The sequence below is a fragment of the Thalassophryne amazonica genome, chromosome 7 (assembly GCF_902500255.1).
Source record: "Thalassophryne amazonica chromosome 7, fThaAma1.1, whole genome shotgun sequence".
NCBI lineage: Eukaryota > Metazoa > Chordata > Actinopteri > Batrachoidiformes > Batrachoididae > Thalassophryne > Thalassophryne amazonica.
This window is the reverse complement of record NC_047109.1, coordinates 19,825,822-19,845,540: the sequence shown is the minus strand read 5'-3', so window position 1 is coordinate 19,845,540 and position 19,719 is coordinate 19,825,822. Positions and strand designations below refer to the sequence as shown.

At 41.8% G+C, this 19,719-nt stretch overlaps 1 protein-coding gene across 2 annotated transcripts in view; it reads left to right on the top strand.

Moving 5' to 3' along the window:
• LOC117513696 (dysbindin-A-like) overlaps positions 1-19,719 on the top strand; it is a 55,054-nt gene that overhangs the window by 26,425 nt on the left and 8,910 nt on the right. Inside the window, exons 8-9 of one of the 2 annotated variants that reach the window (XM_034173937.1) lie at positions 5,261-5,407; positions 15,057-15,185. In XM_034173937.1, the coding sequence (XP_034029828.1) occupies positions 5,261-5,407; positions 15,057-15,185 (276 nt within the window). The remainder of the gene's footprint in view (positions 1-5,260; positions 5,408-15,056; positions 15,186-19,719) is intronic. The other variant, XM_034173938.1, reaches the window with a different exon arrangement.

The following is a 19,719-nucleotide window of genomic DNA, read 5'->3' as shown; positions in this document are numbered from 1 at the left end:
GCGATCATGGTGTTAAAACTCAAATTCAGCTTGTTAGTAGTTGCAAATGTACCAGAGACAACACTGGAATTTATCTGTTATCGGTTATCTGTAACATCCGATACATTTTTGGGTGGTTTATCGGTTTATCTTTATCAAAGATAACTTTTCAGTTATCTGATTATCTGTTATCAAAGTTAATTTTTTGGTTATCTGTGCCCACCACTGGTTGTGCACCAGATTGAATGCCTTGCACTTTCCTTGGCGATGCAGAGCAGACACAGTGTCGCATCCAGCTATGGCATGGAACACCATCAGATATTTACTTGTGTCACCAATGGTTCTTTGAATGTCTTGAACTTTGTAGCGTTTTGTGGGGTTCTTGCAGCATAACATGTTGTTGTCTGTGTTTGCTAGAGTCACAAGCATTACGAGCAGGTCAGTATCTGTGCCGACCACAACAACAGGTTTTCCAGACTCAGCCAGGGAAAGAGCAGTTGACACAATCAAGGCATCTGCATCGGCTTGTGCTTGCTTCACAAGGATGCTCACTTGAGTCAGCATGCTACTGAGCGTCTGTATCAGATACTGCTTTTTGTGGTTATTTGCCAGTAATGCCACCTGAGTAATAGTGGTTTGCATGCTGTCATCACAGAGGATATCACTTGATGTTGACTTCTTTGCTCTGCGCATTTGCTGTGCTGCCTTGGTTGAGACGGTTCTATAGCCATCAAACACAGTAGTAGTGCCAGCACCATAGTGCTTGAGGACATAGGTAACATAACACCAGTACACACATCCATAGGTTGCTGGCCTTGGCCAGACTACTGCCTGTAAGAGATGTCCCCCATTGATGACAAATTGGGAGTCAGCTGGACTGTTGGGTTAACAGGGGCAAATGATTTGAGGAGAATACCCAAGGCACTCTTGTTTGGTTTCTGCATGGCACCATCTTGAAACAAGGATGGAGGTTGAGGAGACAGCTCATAGGATAGGAACTGCTCCATGTCAGAACTTCTAAGAACACAAGTGATCCTGTTGAAGAAAAGAGTGGGGTTCACCAGTGTGTTTTGCACCCTAATCTTAATACTGCTCCTGTCTCCCATAGTTTTGACTTTATCTCGGCGATGCAGAGTGATCTTTGTGAACTGCTTCCCTGCTATTTTACATGCTGATATTTCACCAATCTGAAAGGGATTGTCAAAGTTGATGGATTTGGCAGCTATACCACCAGTGGAAATACACACTAGTTGATCAGCCTGATATCCTGCAAATGATGGAGATGTTGCAAACCACTGGCAAAAGACCTCATGATTGGGGTTGAGCCACATACTCGTTTCAGACGAGTATCCAGTACGGATAAAGCATTTTTGACGAGTACGAGCGTGATATGAGTAAAACTCTTCAATATCTGTGCTCGTGCTGAAGGAAAATTCTCATCAGTCGAACAACCCCCCTCTCACACACTCACTCAGTCACACACAGACGCACATGCACACACTTTGTGTCGGAAAAAAATGCCAAGAAGTTAGGTAGTAAAAATAAATAAATAAATAACTGGAAAAAAATCACAGTTTGATCATAAAATAAAAAAAAGTTGAGTATAACAACTCTTGTTCATGTATACTTAGTAGTTCATAATTTCCTACTACATTGAATGTCAATTCTGAGGCTGTTCTGTTATTTATTCATACACTTAAGAATATTCATGTTCTGAGTTTATAAAAAACTTGTTCTGTAAAATAAGTTCCTTTACTATTGTGATCAAAAACATTGAATCTCAGTTCTGAGGCTGTTCTGTAAATATTCATTCATGCACTTAAGAATATTCATGTTCTGAGTTCATAAAAACTTGTTCTGTAAATAGTTCTCTTACTTTTGTGATCAGAAACATTGATTTGAATCTCAATTTTGAGGCTGTTCTGTAAATAGTTTTCAAATAAACAATAAATATAGCAGGCAGCAGCGAATTCCATCGAATAGGTGACCAAGCAGCTGCAACAGGCGGGAATAAGAGGCTGACTAGCAGATGGAGGAATGGTAAATTCCAAAATATTAGGAAGGTGATATAAAACAGCAGTGTCTGAGGGAAACTGAGAGATCATGTGATCTCTTAGTAATGTGGTATAATTTTTCAATAAGACCAGCAATATGCTAAAAACAAACATCTGCAGACACTAAATGATTATATTGTGTGAAATGTATTAGTGACAACCTTTAGTATATGATAAGTGTCTGCCTTAACTACTTAATAGTATTTAGAAACACACCCAAGATATTCAATGCAGTGTATGTAAACCCTATGTTTGTGTGAAGAAATACATTAAGGAGTTTAGAAATAAAGATAAAAATTTAGGACGGAACTTGGTTTTTAAAAAATGAAATTGAGATATCTCCATAGAGATGTGTATGAGTACTAGAGAGCGCAGTCGCAATGCTGCCTACTTAATGTGAATGTGCCTTCACGGAGAGCGATTTGCCATTTTCACACTGGGCAAAATATTGATGAGGTGCCTCGATGTGAAATGTTTCATGTGCATTTTCAAAGCGGATATCCAGGTCAGAACAGTACCGTTCAGACCTTGATATCGATCCAGTAAAATGAATTTACATTAAATTATGTAAGGAAAGTATTAAACTTACCCTGACACCCGCACATTCCCAAATATTAGTATTGAAAGTTTATACGGATCCAATCTGTTCCAGCTGCAAATCAGCTGCGCTGCTGCTGCAGCTGTAAATGATTTTTGATTCTGGAAGCGAGTGGTTTCATCAGCCAAGTTCTGAGAGCAAATGCACCATTGGCCACGAAATGTTTATTTTATTTTAGTGTTGAAAGTTTTCACAGATCTGAAATGTTTCCACCAACCAATGTTTCAACCAAAACTCCTTAATTATGGAAGGAAATGTTGTCTCTCTTCTTCCTCCAGTTGTGGCATTGCCAAACGTGCAGCTTTCCGGTATTTTCCAGCTGTTTCTTGCAAGCTCTATGAGCATCTGTGCACGCAGGCCACTCATATACATCTCTATGGGTGTCCCTGAAAATACTGGTGAAAAAAAAAAATCAAAGGTGACTTAAAAAAAAAAGGAACTGTGAAACATACTGGTGAAAAAAAATGACACCAAAGTGCAAAAAACAAAACAAAAAAAAAAACAGTCTAAATCTGACATAGTGAGCACTTCTCCTTTGCTGAGATAATCCATCCCACCTCACAGGTGTGCCATATCAAGATGCTGATTAGACACCATGATTAGTGCACAGGTGTGCCTTAGACTGCCCACAGTAAAAGGCCACTCTGAAAGGTGCAGTTTTATCACACAGCACAATGCCACAGATGTCGCAAGATTTGAGGGAGCGTGCAGTTGGCATGCTGACAGCAGGAATGTCAACCAGAGCTGTTGCTCATGTATTGAATGTTCATTTCTCTACCATAAGCCGTCTCCACGTGTAACCACACCAGCCCAGGACCTCCACATCCAGCATGTTCACCTCCAAGATCGTCTGAGACCAGCCACTCGGACAGCTGCTGAAACAATCGGTTTGCATAACCAAAGAATTTCTGCACAAACTGTCAGAAACCGTCTTAGGGAAGGTCATCTGCATGCTCGTCGTCCTCATCGGGGTCTCGACCTGACTGCAGTTCGTTGTCGTAACCGACTTGAGTGGGCAAATACTCACATTCGCTGGCGTTTGGCACGTTGGAGAGTTGTTCTCTTCACGGATGAATCCCGGTTCACACTGTCCAGGGACAGATGGCAGACAGCGTGTGTGGCGTCGTGTGGGTGAGCGGTTTTCTGATGTCAGTGTTGTGGATCGAGTGGCCCATGGTGGCGGTGGGGTTATGGTATGGGCAGGCGTCTGTTATGGACGAAGAACACAGGTGCATTTTATTGATGGCATTTTGAATGCACAGAGATACCGTGACGAGATCCTGAGGCCCATTGTTGTGCCATACATCCAAGAACATCACCTCATGTTGCAGCAGGATAATGCATGGCCCCATGTTGCAAGGATCTGTACACAATTCTTGGAAGCTGAAAATGTCCCAGTTCTTGCATGGCCGGCATACTCACCGGACATGTCACCCATTGAGCATGTTTGGGATGCTCTGGACCGGCATATACGACAGCGTGTACCAGTTTCTGCCAATATCCAGCAACTTCGCACAGCCATTGAAGAGGAGTGGACCAACATTCCACAGGCCACAATTGACAACCTGATCAACTCTATGCGAAGGAGATGTGTTGCACTGCATGAGGCAAATGGTGGTCACACCAGATACTGACTGGTATGCCCCCCAATAAAACAAAACTGCACCTTTCAGAGTGGCCTTTTATTGTGGACAGTCTAAGGCACACCTGTGCACTAATCATGGTGTCTAATCAGCATCTTGATATGGCACACCTGTGAGGTGGGATGGATTATCTCAGCAAAGGAGAAGTGCTCACTATCACAGATTTAGACTGGTTTGTGAACAATATTTGAGGGAAATGGTGATATTGTGTATGTGGAAAAAGTTTTAGATCTTTGAGTTCATCTCATACAAAATGGGAGCAAAACCAAAAGTGTTGCGTTTATATTTTTGTTGAGTGTACAAAATTCCATGACTCAGAGTTGGACTTCCAAAGCATAGGAACATATAAAACAGAAGCAGACCAGTGTTTAATTAAATGGTAAATGAACTGCATTTATATAGCGCTTTTCCATCTGCAATCCAGCTTACAATTATGCCTCACATTCACCCCGATGTCAGGGTGCTGCCATACAAGGCGCTCACTACACACCGGGAACAATAGGGGATTAAAGACCTTGGGAAATCACTGACTTTTCCCAGCCAGGCGGGGATTTGAACCCAGGACCTTTTGGTCTCAAGCCCAGCACCTTAACCGCTAGACCATCACCTCCCCCAGTTAATTGGAGCTCTTCTGGTATAACCTCAACACACTGTGACTGTACTTTCTCTTTCTTGCCGGAAATAAAGAATTGTCTTGGACTCTGACTTCTGCTGCAGTTTTTGAACACCTTTTAATAAGATCTTTTTGAACAGTTGAATACAGTTAAATACTTAGATTTACGCCTAGTGACCAAGGACCTCTATCTGAAGTCTCCACGACAATAACGACCTGGGCATGGCTGCTGGTTTGCACACTTGTACCCTAGATGGGACTATCCTGGTCCTGACAGATGTGACTATTCGGACAGACACTAAAGATGTGTGCCTGATCATCACAGGTGCATTTTGAAGCAGCGCTGAGACTGACTGTGTGTTGGTGTTTGTAGTGGAGCTGGACTGTGAACATGCTCAGAAGCAGGCTGAGCTGGAGCAGGCCATGCAGCAGAAGCTGAAGGAACGACAGAAAATCTATGAAGAAGCTTTCCACCAGGATATGGAGCAGTACCGTTCCACCGGCCACGTGCAGCACAGAGGTAACGCATGCAGCAAATATTCATTACGGTTCAAATAAGATTGAGGGGAGATGTTACTGTTACTCAGTGCAGTGAGGGAAGCCTGCAGTGAAGGTGGCTGATTGGACAAACTGCAGAGTGTAACGTTTGTCTGTTGTCTCACCAGTTTTCCTCCTAGGAAACTATTTGTCTTTTCCTCTCAAACATGAAACTAATGGAACTGCCTGGCTAGTGAGCTGTACTGTACATCTGGGTATCTCTGGACTGAGACACATACATAACACACTGTAACCCTAACCATGATAAGAGCTACTGAACAACCAGGATCTGTCAGTCATGGTACCTTGGAATGTAGGAAGCATGTGGTCATACAGACATAACACCATTGAGGAAGAAGAAATAAGTCCTGCATAGGCCCTGAAGACCACGGTGCTGGTGATTATCCTTGTGATAGTAGTGTGAAGTGGTTAAGACACCCCAACATCCACCAACACCAACTATTGAACTGCTGAATTCGAGGCTGTTATTTTGAAAGCAACTTCAGCAGGACACATCATCTTCTTCATCAGTGACATAATAAGATAACGAGGCAAGTAACACTGTTAATTAGCAAGCTCAGACCAGCCCCCCGACACTGACATTGTCAGAATTCAGAGCAAAATGCTTCAGAGATAGCAAATTGTTTAACAGAAGGTATTTCCTTTTTAAATAATGGAAGACTCCTCTGAGGTGTTGGCGTAAAAGTATTCGAATCCACTGGATGGGAAATGAGCCTCAAAATACACCAATGTCAGTAATTTTTTCAAAGGCCAACACAGTTACTGAGCATTCTGCTGGGGGGGGGGGGGGGTCATGCCTTAAAAATATCAAACCCATCCCTAACTACTGTTTCCGTCTGAGGTCCATGGGCGCGCTGGCACATCTAAGTGTAATGTGCATCACGTTTCTATTAATAGATCAGCGACGATAGAGACTTCATTCGTTAATTCCTGAAATTACACATTCTGAGCTGTAATAGCCATCTCTCCTCTCAGAAACTCTGAAACAATGATCCTGTCGGTCTGAAAGGACTTTATTTATTTATTTATTTAGTCTTGCAGACAAAAATAGTGGTGCAGCTTAGTTAAAATTTCCATAATAATTGTTCATTTTGTGATTAAAAACATAGAATGTGGTACACATATAGCCAGAGGTATTCCAAATAATACTGGATATTGAGCCATCATGAATTTTCAATATGTCACCATGAAAAATGCATATTGAAAAATGCTTAAATCGTATTGAAAAATATACCACATTACTTGTCTATCGTAAAGATTCCAAAGAGGCACCTTTGCTGTGATTTGGCGCTATATAAATGAAATTAATTCAAAAGGTATAGTGGGGACTATATATGTGTGAACATCATGAATTTATAGGGTAAAAACAGCAATAATGATGACAAGGGTCTATTTTAGTTTGTTACAGGGGTTAAACGTTAAAGTTGTTCCGATTTTGGTTAAAAGTGATAGAAATTATTGGTTTAGCAGTGATGAACGTTTTCTGGAAATTTATGGAAATTCGGATTTTTACCTACATGGTGAATGTTCCCGGGTTACTTTTGATAACATTCATCAGAATCCATTCATGTTCCACGCCCAAACAGTTGGTGGCGGTAGTGCTCCGTGTTGTTTTGCAAGTTGCCAATAAACTCTAAAGAAGTAGTGTTATTTTTGGTTTGAGTGTTTCTTAAATCATTTTTTCAGACGGAGAGCAGAGATGACAGGAAGTGACGTTGGAGATGGGAGCGACTTGAAGATGGGTGATGGGGACGTGGAAAAAACAAAGTGCAGATTGATACACCATAACTCAGCAACATAAAAAGCAAAAACGATACTGTAGTTTGTCTGCTGGTGATTCTGATTCGAACAATAACAGCAGTGTACAGTGACATAGAGGAGCTGAAGGTAAAACTGCAGTTTGTTTCTCCCAGCTCCATCAACCCTTTGAAGCTAACTAAAGCTTTACACGACAAAGTAGGAACTGTGAATGTCAAACCACTTCAAGACGGGAGCTTAGCGATTACGTGTAGTGACTCAAAACAACGAGACAGTTTGATTAAGATGACAGCTTTGGCGGGGAAAAAGTGAAATGTTCTGAGTGGGAATGAAAGAAGCTAGTGGGCGGAGTGATCACAGGGGTTTCAACAGACATAATGAGTGAGGAGATTCTGAACCATGTAACAGGAGCCAAGGCAGTGAAAGCTAAAAGACTGATGTGCACTAGAGAGACAGAGTTAAGAGAGTCTCTCCATCTTGTTACTTTTTGAGGAGAAGATATTACCAACAAAAATCAAAGTCCGATTCATCTGCTTCCCAGTTTGACCATATATTCCACCACCCCTCAAGTACTTTAAGTGTCAGAGATTTGGTCATCTGGAAGCTGTGTGGCATGCAGTGCAGGCATGAAACAAAGCTTTTAAAAGAGTTCATCTTAGGTGCATGTCCACTGTGAGAGACATAATCTAAAAAAAAAAATACCCCGGAAATCACAATGTATGATTTTTAAAAAAAAATGTATTTGTATGTTGCTGCTGCAAATACGTATTTCAGCACTTGTGAAAATCAATGTTAATATTTGGTACAGTAGCCTTTGTTTGCAATTACAGAGGTCACACGTTTCCTGTAGTTTTTCACCAGGTTTGCACACACTGCAGCAGGGATTTTGGCCCATTCCTTCACACAGATCTTCTCTAGATCAGCCAGGTTACTGGGCTGTCGCTGAGAAACACGGAGTTTGAGCTCCCTCCAAAGATTTTCTTTTGGGTTTAGGTGTGGAGACTGGCTAAGCCACTCCAGAACCTTGATATGCTTGTTACGGAGCCAATCCTTGGTTATCCTGGCTGTGTGCTTCGGGTCATTGTCGTGTTGGAAGACCCATCCACGACCCATCTTCAATGCTCTTACTGAGGGAAGGAGGTTGATCCCCAAAATCTCGCAATACATGGCCCCGGTCATCCTCTCCTTAATACAGTGCAGTCGTTCTGTCCCATGTGCAGAAAAACACCCCAAAGCATGATGCTGAAGCATGACGGTGTTTTTGGGATGGTACTCAACATTCTTCTTCCTCCAAAAACGACGAGTGGAATTAAGACTAAAAAGTTCTATTTTGGTCTCATCTGACCACATAACGTTCTCTCTCTCTGGATCATCCAAATGGTCATGGGCAAACTTAAGACGGGCCTGGATGTGTGCTCATTTAAGTAGGGGAACCTTCCGTGCCATGCATGATTTTAACCCATGACGTCTTAGTGTATTACCCACAGTAACCTTGGAAACAGTGGTGCCAGCTCTCCTCCTGTGCAGTTCTGGACTGATTCCTCACCTTTCTTAGGATCACTGATACGCCACGAGGTGGGATCTTGCATGGAGCCCCAGTCCAAGGGAGATTGACAGTCATGTTTAGCTTCTTCCATTTTCTAATAATTGCTCCATCAGTTGATCTTTTTTCACCAAGCTGCTTGGCAATTGCCCCGTAGCCCTTTCCATCCTTGTGGAGGTCTACAATTTTGTCTCTGGTGTCTTTGGACAGCTCTTTGGTCTTAACCATGTTAGTAGTTAGAGTCTTACTGATTGTGTGGGGTGGACTTTTTAGAGGCGGACTAACGGGTCTTTGAGGGCCAGAATTTTTGCTGATTGGCAGGTATTGAAATATTTATTTGCAGCAGTAACATGCAAATAAATTATTTAAAAAAAATCATACACTGTGATTTCCGTATTTTTTTTTTTTTTTTTGGATTATGTCTCTCACAGTGGACATGCACCTAAGATGAAAATTTCAGACCCCTCCATGATTTCTAAGTGGGAGAACTTGCAAAATCGCAGGGTGTTAAAATACTTATTTTCCTCATTGTATATTGCGGCTAGTTGGTCTCCTTTATTAAGCTGGAAGCCAAGGGAATAGGTGGGAGATTGTTCAACTGGTTTATGGATTTTTTTGAATAGCAGAACCATGGACGTGAGAGTTGGAGTAGCACACTCCAGGGTGTATCCAACAAACAGTGGAGTTCCACAAGGGAGTGTGTGCAGTCCCTTATTGTTTAATATCATGATTAATTATATTTTCTCAGAGGTAGATGTCAGTCTAGGAAGGTCTTTGTATGCAGATAATGGTGCACTGTAGGTTAAGGGTCGAAATGCTGCCTTTATTGAGAAGAAGCTTCCGGCGGCTATCAACACAGTGGAGAGATGGGGCAATGCATGGGGTTTCCGTTTTTCAGTGGATAAAATGCAGGCCATGTGTTTTTCCATAAAGTGTAATAATCCATCAATTCTATTTCATCTTTATGGGCAAACAGTTAAGCACATTCAAATGGTATGGAATTGGGTGTCTGGATGGATTGTAAACTGGCATTTGATGATCATATCCAGAGAGTTATCACACTGTATAAAAAGGCAGTAAATATAATGAGGTGTCTAGCAGGAAGTAGCTGGGGAGCTAGCGGGGAGTCCCTCAAACGAATCTATACTGCTGTAATAAGCTCTGCATTAGATTATGCTTGTATTGTGTATAGCTCAGCTGCAAAATCTCATCTACAAAAGCTTGAGATGATACAAGCTCAGGCCCTCCAGGTATGTTGTGGAGCTTTTAAAACATCCTCAATTCCAGCTCTTCGGGTAGAGGTCAGAGAATTACCTGTGACCTTGAGGTGTCTCCAATTGTCAATGGGATGTTGGATGACTTTACAGGGTCACAGTCAGACACATCCAACCAAATCATTTTGAACCCCTGCTGGGAGCATGGTAAAATGACATTAAATAGTTTTGGTTGGGTAGGAAACTCTCAGGCTCAGAAACTAGGCTTGTCTAGCTTAACACACAGCTGCATACAACTCCTGGCAAAAATTATGGGATCACCGGCCTCGGAGGATGTTCATTCAGTTGTTTAATTTTGTAGAAAAAAAGCAGATCACAGACATGACACAAAACTAAAGTCATTTCAAATGGCAACTTTCTGGCTTTAAGAAACACTATAAGAAATCAGGAAAAATAATTGTGGCAGTCAGTAATGGTTACTTTTTTAGACCAAGCAGAGGAAAAAAAATATGGACTCACTCAATTCTGAGGAATAAATTATGGAATCACCCTGTAAATTTTCATCCCCAAAACTAACACCTGCATCAAATCAGATCTGCTCATTAGTCTGCATCTAAAAAGGAGTGATCACACCTTGGATAGCTGTTGCACCAAGTGGACTGACATGAATCATGGCTCCAACACGAGAGATGTCAATTGAAACAAAGGAGAGGATTATCAAACTCTTAAGAGGGTAAATCATCACGCAATGTTGCAAAAGATGTTGGTTGTTCATAGTCAGCTGTGTCTAAACTCTGGACCAAATACAAAAAACATGGGAAGGTTGTTAAAGGCAAACATACTGGTAGACCAAGGAAGACATCAAAGCGTCAAGACAGAAAACTTAAAGCAATATGTCTCAAAAATCGAAAATGCACAACAAAACAAATGAGGAACGAATAGGAGGAAACTGGAGTCAACGTCTGTGACCGAACTGTAAGAAACCGCCTAAAGGAAATGGGATTTACATACAGAAAAGCTAAACGAAAGCCATCATTAACACCTAAACAGAAAAAAAACAAGGTTACAATGGGCTAAGGAAAAGCAATCGTGGACTGTGGATGACTGGATGGAAGTCATATTCAGTGATGAATCTCAAATCTGCATTGGGCAAGGTGATGATGCTGGAACTTTTGTTTGGTGCCGTTCCAATGAGATTTATAAAGATGACTGCCTGAAGAGAACATGTAAATTTCCACAGTCATTGATGATATGGGGCTGCATGTCAGGTAAAGGCACTGGGGAGATGGCTGCCATTACATCATCAATAAATGCACAAGTTTACGTTGATATTTTGGACACTTTTCTTATCCCATCAATTGAAAGGATATTTGGGGATGATGAAATCATTTTTCATGATGATAATGCATCTTGCCATAGAGCAAAAACTGTGAAAACATTCCTTGCAAAAAGACACATAGGGTCAATGTCATGGCCTGCAAATAGTCCGGATCTTAATCCAATTGAAAATCTTTGGTGGAAGTTGAAGAAAATGGTCCATGACAAGGCTCCAACCTGCAAAGCTGATCTGGCAACAGCAATCAGAGAAAGTTGGAGCCAGATTGATGAAGAGTACTGTTTGTCACTCATTAAGTCCATGCCTCAGAGACTGCAAGCTGTTATAAAAGCCAGAGGTGGTGCAACAAAATACTAGTGATGTGTTAGAGCTTTCTTTTGTTTTTCATGATTCCATAATTTTTCCCTCAGAATTGAGTGAGTCCATATTTTTTTCCCTCTGCTTGTTCTAAAAAAGTAACCGTTACTGACTGCCACAATTTTTTTTCCTGATTTCTTATAGTGTTTCTTAAAGCCAGAAAGTTGCCATTTGAAATGACTTTAGTTTTGTGTCATGTCTGTGATCTGCTTTTTTTCTACAAAATTAAACAACTGAATGAACATCCTCCGAGGCCAGTGATTCCATAATTTTTGCCAGGGGTTGTAGTACCGTTGTCTGTTATTCCCCCTTGGCTTTTTCCTATGCCTCAGGTAGATTTTGAGATGTAGAAACTGTCAAAGGAGAATAACAAGTATGGTGGGAAGGATGGTCGAGGTCAGCGGTACCTTGCTATGAAATATACGGACGTGATTCATGTGTTTACTGATGGATCAAAAGATCCAGTCACAGGAAAGACAAGAGCAGCAGTTTATATTCCCCAGTTTTGTAAACTATTGTAAAAAGATTTTCAGATCATTTAGCTGTCTTTTCTGTGAAACTGCTAGCGATCCTGCTTGTGCTGTGGTGGGTGGAGGAGGTTAAGTTCAGTCGCCAGGTCATCTTTTCCGATTCAGTGGCAGTGTTGCTCAGCATCTCAAATGGCAAATCTGTTTGCAGGCCAGACCTCATCAATGACATTCTTATTCTGGGATTGAGGGTAATGAAGCGGTAGATCAGCTGACCAAAGCGACTGAGAAATATGAATCAGCGGTCCACTTAGCAAATCCGAAGTCAAAACAATCGTCAAGACAGAATTTGAGAAAGCATGGCAAAAGGAGTGGGACACTGAATCTATGGAGCGGTTTTTATATAAAATTTAGGGGCAAGTTGGATCAAGGAGGCATGGTAAATGGAGTCTCAGTGAAGAAGAAATAATCACACGACTACGTACAGTAGTGTTCAGAATAATAGTAGTGCCATGTGAATAAAAAGATTAATCCAGGTTTTGAGTATATTTCTTATTGTTACATGGGAAACAAGGCACCAGTAGATTCAGTAGATTCTCACAAATCCAACAAGACCAAGCATTCGTGATATGCACACTCTTAAGGCTATGAAATTGGGCTATTAGTAAAAAAAAAAAAAGTAGAAAAGCGGGTGTTCACAATAATAGTAGCATCTGCTGTTGACACTACAAACTCAAAACTATTATGTTCAAACTGCTTTTTTAGCAATCCTGTGAATCACTAAACTAGTATTTAGTTGTATAACCACAGTTTTTCATGATTTCTTCACATCTGCGAGGCATTAATTTTGTTGGTTTGGAACCAAGATTTTGCTTGTTTACTAGTGTGCTTGGGGTCATTGTCTTGTTGAAACACCCATTTCAAGGGCATGTCCTCTTCAGCATAAGGCAACATGACCTCTTCAAGTATTTTGATATATCCAAACTGATCCATGATACCTGGTATGCGATATATAGGCCCAACACCATAGTAGGAGAAACATGCCCATATCATGATGCTTGCACCACCATGCTTCACTGTCTTCACTGTGAACTGTGGCTTGAATTCAGAGTTTGGAGGTCATCGCACAAACTGTCTGCGGCTCTTGGACCCAAAAAGAACAATTTTACTCAAAACCTGGATTAATCTTTTTAGTCACATAGCACTACTATTATTCTGAACACTACTGTATAGGTCACACAGGTTTAAATCACACTCATCATCATTTGAAAACATGAAACCAGTCAGTGTTTGACGTGCAGCAGGAGGGAGACGGTGGAGCACGTGTTGCTGGAGTGTCAAGTACACAACAGACAGAGAAGGATTCTACAGGACAAGGTCAGAACACTAGGACAGAGCAGTTTAACGCTTCAAGGATTACTTTTCCTTTTCTACAATTACACCGCCTGCTTGGAGGCATGTACTGACATATCTAAAGGAAATGGGGTTATTCAAGAGAATTTAGTACCAGGATTTTGTTCTTTTTTTTTTTTTTCTCCTCCCCACCCTCATCTCCACAATTCCTCATTAGTATAACGTACATCAGAATCCAGTCATGCTCCACTCCTAACCGGTTGGTGGCAGTAATGCACCGTGTTGGTTTGTAAACCGCCAATAAAATTAAAAGACAAAGTAAATCATATTTTTGGGGACTGCACAGTGGTTCTCCTAAAGATTTACTTTACATTAAATGTTATGGGCTGTATATTTTTTTCCAATAATCATACATTACGTGGAGCTAACAAAAAAGCTGGGACAATGGTATCTTTACCACTGTGTTACATCACCTTTCTTTCTAACAACACTCAATAAGCGTTTGGGAGCTGAGGACACTAATTGTTGAAGCTTTGTAGGTGGAATTCTTTCCCATTCTTGCTTGATGTACGACTTCAATTGCAGGCAGGCCAGTCTAGTACCCGCACTCTGTTACTATGAAGCCACGCTGTTGTAACATGTGCAGAATGTGGCTTGGCATTGTCTTGCTGAAATAAGCAGGAATGTCCCTGAAAAAGACATTGCTTGGATGGCATCCCTTTGACACGAGCATAGCTTCTGACTTTACCAATTGATTTTGTAGCCTGACAATTTCGAAAATGTGTCCGTTGTAGATAAAATCTTTGGAACTGAAAAGGAAAGATCTCTTATAAAAAGCAAAATATCATCAGCGCCATGTTACGGGGTAACAGAGGAAACGAGGGGGATAAGCAGGTGGGTTGCTGATGAGCTTCTCCCCTGAGCATGAACACTTGATTGTCAATTAAATCACCTGATGAGGTGATTGGTTGCAAGGAAAACCTGCAGTGTCTTGCCCCTTCGTGGCACATGATTGCCTGCCTCTGGCCTAATATCTTTCTGTGGTGAAAATTTTGTCAAAATCCGTTCAGTAGTTTTGACGTAATCCTGCTGACAGACAGACAAATAAACGCCAATGATTTTATTACGTCCTTGGCGGACGCAATTAATGAAAACTTGAATGATAACAAAAAACAACACTAAGAAAAGCTCTTTATTTATAGAGTTGGAATCATGAACCAAAATCAGTGTGATTGTATCTTAACTGTGAGTGAAACTGCAAATGGTTTAGGCACACTGGAACTTAATCAAAAATGTTTTGGGTTTTTTTTTTTCCTGAATTTGAACATTTGTATTTGAACAAAAACCATGTGACATTTGCGCAGTTTCCAAGTTTTTTCCCAGGTTAATATAAAAAAACAAAGCAACTAAGTTCAATGTGTTTTTTTCTTCCTAGTTGCCAAATACCAGCTGAAAGAAGTGATTCATTTGTAGTAGTGACCCCACGTGTTACTTCCTTGTATATGTTTTTAAGTATTAGATGTTTCTCAGGTTTTTTTGTAAAAGGTGATGCACAATAAATGTGTGCGTTTGTACGCTTGTAGAGGTATCAGGAGCTGATGTGTGCGTGTTGGATCAGATGACGTTGACTAACGTGTTGGACCAGGAGGCTCTGGATGACTTCCTGAACTCCAGCAGTGATGACGTCAGCACGGGATCCTCTCTGACCTCAGGTGACCTCGGCCTCTGCTCCTCTTTAGTGTTTGCCAGTTTGTCAAAGTCTGTTTTTGTGTGTGGGCTTTCGGTACCTCAAGAGAAGTTGACGGGTCTTATTTCTTAACACCTTGTGCAGCGCTCGGTGTAAAACTAAACTTTCTTTTGTCATTGAACAATTTTGATTTGGATTACATTTTGTGGTGTTTGTGCTGGATGAAGTTTCTGTGCCGGCAGAAGATTGTTTTTCCTTTTATTTATTTATTTTTGGACATGTCAGACCACCGTCAATATTTTGTCAGTTTTAATGTTGCTAGATTTTTGAGCAAATGATAGAATCTCATCTCAAAACATCATTCTCGACAGATTTAAAATCATTGCAAGCACCGTTGCTATTTGGCATCATCCCATCTGTGAAATCTTAATATTCATTTCATTCATTCATTCATTTTCTGCCGCTCATAAGGGTCTGGATCGCGGTGTCAGCAGACTAAACAGCTCATCCCACATCCCCCTGTCCTTGGCCAAGTCCTGTAACTCTTCCAAGGGGATTCCGAGGCTTACCCAAGCCAGCTGGGAAATATAAACCCCCTGAGTGTCCTGGGTCTTTCCCGGGGCCTTCTCCCAGTTGGATGTACCTGGTAGACCTCCTTAGGGAGAGGAACAGGGTGCATCCCACCAGGTGCCCGAACCACCTCAGCTGGCTGCTTCCGATGCAAAGAAGCAACAACGGCTCTACTCAGCGTCCCGCACACTGACCCAGCATGTAAACCCAGATACCCAACAGAGGAATGTTATTTTTGCTGTGACTTTATTCTTTCATTCATTGCCCAAAGTTCATGACCATAGGTGAGGATATCGGCATAAATTGACTGTTAAATTGAGAGTCTTGGCTTATGGTTCAGCTCCTTCTTCACTAGAACGGCCCAGTACAGCATCCACAGGCGTGTGAGAATTGCGCATTTTTGCGTATTTACACATTTTTAAATTCATGTCAAAAGTGTTTTGCAGTGTGAATTGGTCTGTTTTGAAGGTGCATGTTAGATTTATGCTTATACAGTACTGCTGTAAATGGGCGCAAATAGCCATAAAATGGTGAAACTACAAAACAAAGCGAACCGCAAACAAACAAATTGAGTCAAAATCTGTGAAAACACAATAGAAAGGGTTGAAACTGGTGATTTGGATCTTTTCTGTGTGTGGAAAGGATTGAAAGCTGGTTACAATGTATGCAGAAAAATAACCCAGATTTGGTACAGAGTAAACTCTGTACAGATCAAACTTCTCATTTGAAAAGTTTAGTAAAGTCAGTAAGGAACAATCGGCCCGTTTTTTTTTTTTTTTTGGGCCGCATGTGCAGATATCAACTATACAAATCTGGTACGGGGTAACCTCAGTCTGTGATACCCTCATTTGCCTGATGTGGCAAGTTAATTTTCAACTGTATTTAGAAGAAATCTAATGAAAAATCAAAGTATTTCAGTGATCTTCCTGCAGCAGCAGAAACCTTTTTCTGATAGACTATTTTAGGATAAATGAACCTGATTCTCTAATCATGCACGTTCCTCTTGACTCATATCTGTGTGGTGTCAAAGTGAACAGACACACACAGTTCTCTCTCTCTCTCTCTCTCTCTCTCTCTCTCTCTCTCTCCTCTCTCTCTCCTCTCTCTCTCTCTCTCTCTCTCTCTCTCTCTCTCTCTCTCTCTCTCTCTCTCTCTCTCTCAAATTTCAGTGCAAAGTTGAACAAAGAGGAAAAGGGGGGGGGGGGGTTCATGTTGTGTTCCTCCAATGTTAATGTTTTATTATCTCTGCATAACATCAAATGGTAAATGGACTGCATTTATATAGCGCCTTTCCATCAGCTTTCCATCAGATGCTCGAAGCGCTTTACAGTAATGCCTCACATTCACCGCCATGTAAGGGTGCTGCCATGCAAGGTATTCGCTACACACCGGAAGCAATTAGGGATTAAGGACCTTGCCCAAGGGCCCTTAGTGATTTTCCAGTCAGGCTGGGATTTGAACTGAGGATCCTCTGGTCTCAAGCCCAACGCTTAACCACTAGATCATCACCTCCCCAACGACAGAAATTTAACTTTAAAAATATATAAATAACAGGAAAGAAGAGGGTTGAGTTTTCCTCTAAAAACTGTTGAGGTCTAAGGTTCTAAAAACATTCTGGACTCACATACCATTCCAATTCATTATAGAAACGTTGCATAAATTATTACCACCTTTGAAAAATGTCAGCTCCCTATTTTATAAGCTACCCAATCTAGAGCCCATGGATCCCCATGGGCAACGTGCTAGTCATATATAAAAGTCCAATATGTGTAGGTGTGTATACGAGGTCTGTGATAAAAGTAACGTACCTTATTTTTTTCAAAAACCATATGGATTTGAATCACGTGTGATTACATCAGACATGTTTGAACCCTCGTGGGCATACAAGAGTTTTTTCACACCTGTCGGTTACGTCATTCGCCTGTGGGCAGTCTTTGAGTGAGGAGTGGCCCACCCTCTCGTCGTTTTTTCATTGTTTAGGAATGGCTCAGACTGCTGCTTTGTTTGATAAAATTTTTTTCAAAAACTGTAAGGCACAACTGAGTGGACACCGTTCGATAAATTCAGCTGGTTTTCGGTAAAAATTTTAACAGCTGATGAGAGATTTTGGTCTGTAGTGTCGCTTTAAGGACGGCCCATAGCGCCTGACGGCAATCTGCGCTTCGAGGCGGCAGCGTCTCGCCGTTTCAAGTTGAAAACTTCCACATTTCAGGCTCTGTTGACCCAGGAAGTCGTCAGAGAACAGAGAACTTTCAGAAGAAGTCGGCATGAGGAGTTTATTCGGACATTCCATTGTTAACGGACATTTTGTATTGAAAGAACGTGCGGGCAGAGTCGCATGTCGGGCCGGACCGGACCCGACCGCGGGGGGTCGCGACAGGAAAAACACCTCCATTGGAAACCTTAACGGGCAAGTTGGAACATGCCCAAGCTGTTAAACAATTTCTCAGTTACTCACTTGTTGAAAGCCATCAAAAGCCGCCTGAATTTTACAAATGGTTTTCAACACGGAGGTGTTTTTCCTGTCGCGGCGCACACAGATTCGCCGAGTCGTCACAGAAACGACTCGGTGAATTTGCGCGCACGTCTTTCATTACAAAATGTCCTTAAACAGTGGAATGTCCGCATAAAGTCCTCATGCCGGCCTCTTCTGAATCTTCTCTGTTCTCTCACGACGTCCTGGGTGAATTAAGCCTTAAATTAGAATGTTTTCAGGTCAAAACAGGCCGACGACGGTGCCTGGAAGCGCTGCGCGATGTCCCGCTCCGTGGGAAGTCCTTACAGCGACAGAAACACACCATAATCTCTCATCAGCCGTTAAACTTTTCACCGAAAACCATCTTAATTTCTCAAATAGTGTCCACTCGGATATCCCTCACAGGTCCAGAAAAAATGTTGATAAAGCAACAGGCGCCGTCCGCAGCGGCTATTCATACAAAGAGATTCCGACGGGCGGGGTGGAGCACTCCTCACTCAAGGCCTGCCCACAGGCGAATGACGTCACCGACACGCGTGAAAAAACTCACGCATGCGCACGAGGGTTCAAGCATGTCTGACGTAAAAACATATGAATCAAATCCATTTATTTTTTTGAAAAAAATAAAAAGGACCGCTTTTTTCATCACAGACCTCGTACATGAGTATGCCCGCTTTGACCTGTTGCCTAACCCTAAATCCCCCACAGATACTCTCCCCCCATCAACACACAGTCCCTTCCCAGTCTTAAGTGTGTATGTCTGGTTTTGACCTGTTACCCAGCAGGAACCAACAGTAACACCCCCCCCCCCCCCCCCCCCCCCCACACACACACACACACTTAACCTTAACCCCTTAGTTCCAAAGCTCACTGAGAAAGGATTATCATCTAAGATGATTTTGCTGGATTGTATTTGATATCTTTTACGTTGACTGGAAAGTCCCAACCAGGAAGTATTTTAATCATTCAAAATGTCAAATGTATTACCAAAATCTCAGACACTTTCATCTGGGTCCTTGTGATAAATCAAGCACAACAAAAGCAATCATAGCTTCGTTGTCGTTCAGTGTCACATGTCCACCTACTGTAGTGTTTGTGCTGTGATTCACTTCATCCTCTGCTGTGATCAGTTATAGATCAACAAAAAGGTTGCGTGAGCACAGACAGGTTTGGGGAACGTGCTGTACCTGCAGACCTCAGATCATCTTCATCTGTCTCTTACCAGCCTAAACTGCCACCGAAGGGCAGTCTTACTCATCGGCCAACATTTGCTCATATGGATCTTCTTTCCAAACTGCAACGATAAGCAACGCTGAAATGTGGCCTGCAGTGAAATCCAGTGGTGGGCACAGCTAGCCAAAAAGTTAGTTTTGATAAACGCTAATCAGTTATCTTTTGTAGGGCGAAATCGATAAACCACCAAAAAAATTATTGGAAGCTACAACTAACCGCTAACTGATCACTTTCAGTCCAGTACATTCTGTTACTAACAAACCGATTTTGGGTTTAAACA